Source organism: Asterias rubens, chromosome 7, assembly GCF_902459465.1.
Source record: "Asterias rubens chromosome 7, eAstRub1.3, whole genome shotgun sequence".
NCBI lineage: Eukaryota > Metazoa > Echinodermata > Asteroidea > Forcipulatida > Asteriidae > Asterias > Asterias rubens.
In genome coordinates this window covers 5154647-5162645 of record NC_047068.1, presented here as the reverse complement: position 1 = coordinate 5162645, position 7999 = coordinate 5154647, and the positions used below count along the sequence as shown (strand labels likewise).

Here is a 7999-nt window from a genome sequence, read left to right as displayed (position 1 = left end):
GTTGCGATATAACGTAACCCGGCTCCACCGTCGGCAGGAGGGTTACGTCATCGCAACTAGTGGAAGTGTATGCATTTTGTGGGGAGACCCATATTTTTGTACGACATGGTTATTAATTAAATTTACAGGTTTAAAATTTCAGCTCTTTCGAAAAACATACTGACAAGACGGCTGGCAACGAAGAAACAGCAGAGTCAGTCTTACAGCGGATTAGTGATGAAAGACGCCTTATTGCAGCCACCGTAGAGGGCGCAGTGTTTTAGAATTAAACATGGCTACTCGACTAATTTCGCCGGCTCAGCAAGCTTGGAAAAAGGGTTTGTTTCCACTTATTTCAAGTTTGTTTAGTATATTTTAAAGCTTATTATCAACTTTAATGTAAACTAGTCTGGTTGCCTGGTAATCAATTGGCAAAGTTTTGACTTTAGTTGTTTAATTGTAAAGTGATTATTTATTTTGCCCAATTTCCGGACATTCATTTCGTGCCGCCGTAATAATAGCCTCGACCACCCCCCTTCCCTTCTTCTACAATGTAGTTACGATACGCTGGTGGCCGTCGGGAGGAGGGTTACGTTATCGCAACTACCCTTTTTCATCCTTTTTGGTGAATCGTTGAATCTTGGTACCAGTTTTGAGGTCAATAGAAACTAAGTAATAATCACGGTTCAGCCATGCCATCTTGAATTTCTCTCATTGATATCAATGTTAATACCGAAAAGAGGCTGAAGAACAAAATAGTCTGTTCCTTAATTCTTCCATTGCAAGATGATTATGAATACTGATCATCTCGCCACCTAGCAAGCTCGCCACCAACAAAGTCGCCCCCTGCAAAGTCGCCCCCTAATAAGGGCCTAACTGGCTTGCCCCGGGACGTTACAAAGTCACCCCCTGACATTGACAATGTCGTCCCCTAAGTCCAAACAATGTCGCCCCTTGGCAAAGTTGCCCCCTGACAATGTTGCCCCTAGCAAAGTCGCCCCCAGAAAATAAGTAAGGATTCTTACGGGATAATGGCTTTTGCGAATTCAATTATTGTATTGGAAAGAATATAAAGTAGAGCCTACTGTCTACTGAAAATGTTGCCCCCAGCTAGCTCCAGCCAATGACGCCCCCTAGCAACGTCACCCCCCAAAAAATAATGGATTCTTTCGGTAATGGCTTTTTTATTGTATTGGAAATAATATAAAGTAAAGTCTGCTTGAGGAAAAACGTTATCAATAATAATAAACTCTATGCACAAAGTTCAATCTTTTTGTCAATGATTTTATTAACGTCGCTCAATTTAAATTATAACACCAAACAAATTTAATCTGGTTTTTTTTTATACAAATAATAGGCTAAATAGCAATTACTGAATTACAGATGTAGGCCTAACATTTAAAAAAAATAGTGAGACTAACTGTTTCTCAAGTGGATACTTGGTGGAAAGCTAAATAATGAGTTTCTGAAGTGCAAAACTAAAATAACCAATGAGAATGATTTTTGGACATTATCTCAGAAATTAATAATAATCACCGTTTAAAAAAGACATCTTTCTAAAGCATAATTTAGGTGAACTAAAGTGTAACAAAACGGTAGAAAATGAACTTTGATCCTTTGCAGTTTGTGTGAGAAAATTTCTACTATTATAGGGGAATTTTACCTGTATCTTGTCATACGTCGTATTATTATAGGGGAATTTTACCTGTATCTTGTCATACCTCTATTTTAAATATAATGATAGGCCAAACATGTTTTTATGGTTCTTAATTTTTATGAAATATTTCTCATTATAAGTATTGCTTAAGTTTCCTAAATAGAGTTGGTATTCTTTAGTTTGTTTTAATTATTTGTGTATTAAGTTTTGTGAACATTACTTTCAATCAATCGATTTTCTGAATTATCCCATATACATTATTTATTTTAAACAAATACTTAATAAACGTTGGACCTGTCTTTTACAAATATAATAGGCTAAATAGCAATTCATGAATTACAGATGTAACATTTGAGTCAAGTGAGACCATATTCACTGATTCAGGGAGGAACAAATAATGAATCCTCAACAAACAGTGACAACTGACAACGAGCATGTGCGAGACGATATAAATATAATAGGCTAAATAGCAATTACAGATGTAACATTTTTTTTAAAGCGTAAGACTACCTGTTACTATATAGAGGATACTTGGTGGAAAGCTAAATGTTTTGGTTTCATAAGTTCCAAACTAGACATTTCGATGCCGTGTTGTAAACAAAATTGTTGTCTGGTTGTCTGGTTGTTTGCACATTACTTCATACAGAATTTTTCTGAAAATGTTTTAATTATATTTGGTTACCATAAGTATTGTAGCCTTAATTATTTTCTGGGGGCGACTTTGCTAGGGGGCGACATTGGCTGGGGGCGACATTGGCTAGGGGGGCAACATTGTCAGGGGGCGACTTTGCTAGGGGGCGACATTGTTTGGGGGCGACATTGTCAGGGGGCGACATTGTCAGGGGGCGACTTTGTAACGACCTGGGGCAAGCCGGTTAGGGGGCGACTTTGTTGGTGGCAAGCGAGCTTCTTCATACATACCCATGTGATGCGCTCTCCACCAATAGGAATAGCGAAACTGTCTGAGGTATTTATGAACATTATTTTAAATATAACATTAGCGTGCATTACTGTTATTCGATACAAGGATTTTGACCAAGCTGGAGGTAGCATGAGAAAGGTCTTTACCTGTTGTGTCTTCCACTTTTAGCTAACACAAGCAAATAACTAGGACTAGGACAAATCAATTGTTGTGTCTTCCACTTTTAGCTAACACAAGCAAATAACTATGACTAGGACAAATCAATTTTTGTGTCTTCCACTTTTAGCTAACACAAGCAAATAACTATGACTAGGACAAATCAATTTGAAGTCGCCAATTTAATGTCGTACTTTCACGTTGACTCGCTTTACTGACTAAATATGGCGGCGGCCTTCATGCACATCACCTTTGACATAGATGTCATTAGACTTGCTACAAGTCGTCTGTAAACATAACAATACCGAATTAATGTTTTATATTGAATTGAATTGTTTTTGTTGTACGTAGTTCATTTTTGTAGTAACCCTCCATCCTCCCGATGGTCACAGTACAGAGTCAGTAGACCTGATTGATGGGGGAGTCGAGTGATGATGACCGATGATGAGTGAGGGTTACAATGTACAATTACATTACTAGTCTGTGTGTGTTTTATCTGTATCTGAATTACATACGTAACATGTGTGTTTTATCTGTATCTGAATTACATACGTAACATAGTTGCCAAGGTATCTTAATTGATCTTGATAAAAAAGGAAACATCACTCCAACCTTTTGTAGAGAAGACACTTATAAACAACATGCTGAATCATTAAAATTATGAAATTTAAGATTTAGACGTTTTGAAGGGGCACAAAGCAAAAGCCAAGACCAGATGAGGTTAATTCCCCTATCGTCTCCACGATCCACGATAACGGAAAAAAAACCTGTGTTTATGCTTTAAATATCTTGTTTTAGGTTTAGTTGGCATGAATGATTTTGTTTATTTCAATTGATGTTGTTATTTTCCAGGTATTATTCCCTGGCTGAAGTATGCATGGGACACTGAGCCAGTTCTTGTTGTGTCTGCTGCACTTGGAGGTATCCGTAAGTATTTATAGATTTTTATTTACACATTCACCAACGCAAGAGATCATAACAAGATTGTGAGTAGGAAACATGAAGAATTGTTCAGCTTCAGATCTCACACCGTCATGTAGGGACTGAAAACTCAATCTACATGCAAAGCTACGGTCTGAGGTTGGATTCAAACCTAAACCTATGTCCAAAGAGGTGAAAGGCAGGGAAAGAATACACTGAGCCAACCTCAAGCCCCAGTACCCTCTTTAAGGAAGGGAAAGAATACACTGAGCCAACCTCAAGCCCCAGTACCCTCTTTAAGGAAGGGAAAGAATACACTGAGCCAACCTCAAGCCCCAGTACCCAGTTTATATCAACCAAATTTAGTACAAATTCTCACTGGTCTATTCACCATCTTGTGTCAGATGCTTTATATTGCTGTTTACAAGTGCCAAAGCTAGTATCCATGCACAGGGCAAGCATGCATGCATTTAAGACTGTCTCATGCTGTCTACTATGCATGCGCTTAGCAAAGTAGTCATGGGATTGTCACATGTGTGTAGTTAAAACGCAGTGAGTTGTTGACTAGAGTCATGTGACTTGGACTCAAGTCGGACTTGAGTCACTATGTTTTTTTAATTGTGATTTGACTCATTGCAAAAAATGACTTGTTACAAGTCAGAAGCTACTCGAGCTGTGAAAACTTACGCATTGTGTCATCAGATCCATCGCTTGGCTCACAGCTTCGTCTTCCAACTTCAACTGTGGTCTGCCTCCTTTGACGCATATCTGCTATCGAAAGGCAAGGGCGATGGGCTTAAGCATCGTCTGAACTGACTGAGATGCCCACTCTATATAAATAAAGTGGGTGCCCAGGGCGAAATGCAAGTGAAAACAGCGGTGGGTGAGACAAACAAATTTCTTTACTAGGCTGCTGGGCGAGTCAAAATATTGTTCATTTCACAATGAATGAGGGGTAAAAAGAGAATTAATTATTGAGTTTGTAAAATGGTTCTGAAAAAGTCTAGAGGTTTGTGGCTGTGATAGCCATCCTCCATTTCAGTATGTAACCAGCATGCACCTCGCTCTCTCCTTCATGTTGTGATTGTGATCCTCCATTTCAGTATGCAACCAGCATGCACCTTGCTCTCTCCTACATGTTGTGATTGTAATCCTCCATTTCAGTATGCAACAAGCATGCACCTCGCTCTCTCCTTTATGTTGTGATTGCGATCCTCCATTTCAGTATGCAACAAGCATGCACCTCGCTCTCTCCTTCATGTTGCGATTGCGATCCTCCATTTCAGTATGTAACCAGCATGCACCTCGCTCTCTCCTTCATGTTGTGATTGCGATCCTCCATTTCAGTATGCAACCAGCATGCACCTCCCTCTCTCCTTCATGTTGTGATTGCGATCCTCCATTTCAGTATGCAACAAGCATGCACCTCGCTCTCTCCTTCATGTCCCCTACAGCAATATGTTGGCAAGAATCATCAGAAACCTCAAAAATTCCAAGGGCAATTTTGGTTAACTTATTTCTACTATATTTTGTGTATTTTCAGCACCATTAGTTTACCTGGTGTGGCCATTCAAGCACATTACTGAGGACAGTAACAGACTAATGCCAACCAAGTATCCCAGTAAGTAATAACAACACTGTTTCATTTGCTCAAACAAATCTTGGGTTTTTTTTCCTGCAAAGTTTCTTGGAAATGCACAATGTGATGCTCTATGCTAAAACCAGGCATCTCCCACAAAAAGTGAAGTGGCTTGTTTGGAAGAGTGAGTCGATTCAATTCAGTTCAAATCAGTTCTATTCAATTCAATTTAATTTAATCTCACTGAGTATTGTAACTTCCAGGACCAATGTGATTCCAACCATATTGAGTTTTTCCTGTCCCACAACAGCCCTTTTTACACTACTCTATTCCCCAGGGTTCGTTGCTCCCCAGGGTTCGTTGCTCCTGGGGAATAACAGCTGGCCTTTTCACCCTATGATTACCTCCGGTTTGCCCCCAGCAAATGGGCATTCCCCACGGCATAGCTACCCCTGCTCTGGAGTAGGGGTAAGGGGTCAAACCCTGGCAAGTTCTTGAAATTGTTTTACTTTTTAGTTGATCAAGTTTGTTGTGTGATGTGCCTCTTAGATATATTCTTATTAATATCTCAAGTTCTTTTATTGTGGTGACGTCTTGTTTTTTTTAAAGAGAGGATATGGAATTTCATATTTTAATATCATGATGAAGAATAATAATAAATGAATGAATTAAAAGGAGCCTGTTTCCTCAAGATTAGCCAGAAGTAGTAGATTCAAGTCCCATTCCGGTCAATTTATCTTTGCTCACAGGAAATTTATTAAAATATATTTAGTTATTTGTGTTTGGCATACATTTTCTAATTAGAAATTGCTATGGGTTAGTAAAAAAACACTTCAAACTTGCCCCTTGAGCTTCTAAAAACAGTGCAACTGGTGTATGTACACTTTTAGAATGTGGAAAGAGGTAGAACCAATGTTTAGACATTCTGTCTAGATGTACTCTTGTACAAATCCACAATTTAAAGCTTGCACAATTACAGATGTATGTTTGATTTCTTTGTTTCTCCCTAGACCCAATCCGATTTGTTGAAGGGAAGACGGGGCCACCAACATCAATATGAGTCTTGCTTCTACTTTAATCATACCGTCTGAGTTCACGTTATTTCATAGAGTTGCTAAGCTGAAATGTTATCAAGCATACACATAGGTTTCCAGTTGAAAATACAGTGTAATATACTGTGCTTGCAACTGGTTCCCTACTGATATTTGCTGAGCAAGTTTCTCAAGCAATCTTTTCTGCTTAGCGGCTATATGGAACTGGGGCTTGTCTTGTATCAATTTCAAAGAGCTGTTAAAGCCAACAGTTTACTGAGTACATAGACATTTTAATTATCAGAGTGGCCTTGTGTAAACAGGTATATTATAATGTGTGAATTAATACTTTTACAACTGGTTCCAGTCTTATAAATTCCTTAGCAACTTTGAAGGAAAATTTGTGCTTAACAGCTCTGTAAAAATGACCCCTAGTGTTTAGTAAAGAAACATCACAGTCAATGCCCAGAGATGTCTGTATCATAGTAAACATGCAATGGAGAGAGACGACTAAGTTTAAGTCTCTTGTTTGGGGTTGAAATTGTCAATAGAGTTTGAAGAAGAGTTTTGTTTTAATATTTGAAGGAATTTAAAAGTTTCCAGTGAAATTAGTTTTAGTCCTTTAGGTTGGGAGGGACCTGAATGCCAAGAAGTGTTTTTTAAACACAAGTTTATCGGCTGTTATAATTACTTCTGAATCTTATAGATGGGAGTTACTTATAACCATTGACTCTGAAAGAATAAACTCAACTAGCTAAATGTTTAAGGACCTCCCAATTAGGGATCACGCCCCATGCCTTGAATTTAATCTTTGAGAGGGCACAGCTATACTTCATTTTGCAAAAAAACACAGCGATAAAACCCAAATTTTTTTTGCAGATCAACACATCTTCATTTAGAGCAAGATCATTTGAGGTTCAAGTTATTTCAATCAATAACTTCACTTGATGAAGCTTTGTTTATTGAAGGTTTGGCCAATGGTTCTGTGTGATTTTATAAGTTAGAGCCAATGGCTGACTTTATAGAATCAAATAGTTTCAGATTTATGAGAAAACACAACATATTTGTATTGATTGTTTAATTTCATTCTTGTGTTTGAAGTTGGCTTTTACTAAATTATTAATTAACTAATTAACTGGTTGTTTGATTCAAAGTTATGAAAGTTGTGCTATTTAAGTTATACCGATTGTTCGTATGGTTCAGATTGCAAGCTATGAAACTGGCATGGAAATCATTTGGAAGTCGTTTTGAGTCAAATCTAAAGACTACCTGTAAAAGGAACATTCGGCCCAAAAGATTATCCAAATCCACCCTCCCCTTTTACTGTAGACTTGGTTCAAGTCGGGTTTCGTGATATCCCGAGTCAACAGTACAGGGAGCTAGCTCCGAGGAGTTTTTTCTTTTCATAGAAATAGTTGTCTTTTTAACGTGCGCCTTCCAGTGTCAAGTTATTGCCAACCCAGAGAGTTCGATTGCTTTCACCCACATTCATTTCTTATTCTTATTCTTATTCTTTATTTGGCCAATAAACAATTACAAATACAAGCAGACAGTATGTCAAATAGGTAATTATAAGTACATGTACAAAAGTAAATACAAAGCAAGAAAAACAATAAGGGCACAGGAAATTATAAAACAACCCTAATGTGATGGCCAGGATCAACAAAAGTATAATTAAACACTAGCTCTAAAGCCTGTTAATCCAGTCACATAGGGAAGCAAACACACTATATAAAATACTCTCTTTGGAAAAT

The 7999-nt window shown here is 38.0% G+C and overlaps 1 protein-coding gene across 1 annotated transcript; it reads left to right on the top strand.

Annotated features, from left to right (window-relative positions):
• The first annotated feature begins 211 nt into the window (after nt 1-211).
• Nucleotides 212-7790, top strand: LOC117293118 (NADH dehydrogenase [ubiquinone] 1 alpha subcomplex subunit 3-like). Its single transcript, XM_033775337.1, has 4 exons — nt 212-317; nt 3567-3641; nt 5179-5256; nt 6225-7790. The coding sequence occupies exons 1-4, from the start codon at nt 272-274 to the stop codon at nt 6272-6274; spliced, it is 249 nt and encodes an 82-aa protein (XP_033631228.1). The 5' UTR covers nt 212-271; the 3' UTR covers nt 6275-7790.
• The last annotated feature ends 209 nt before the right edge of the window (nt 7791-7999 follow it).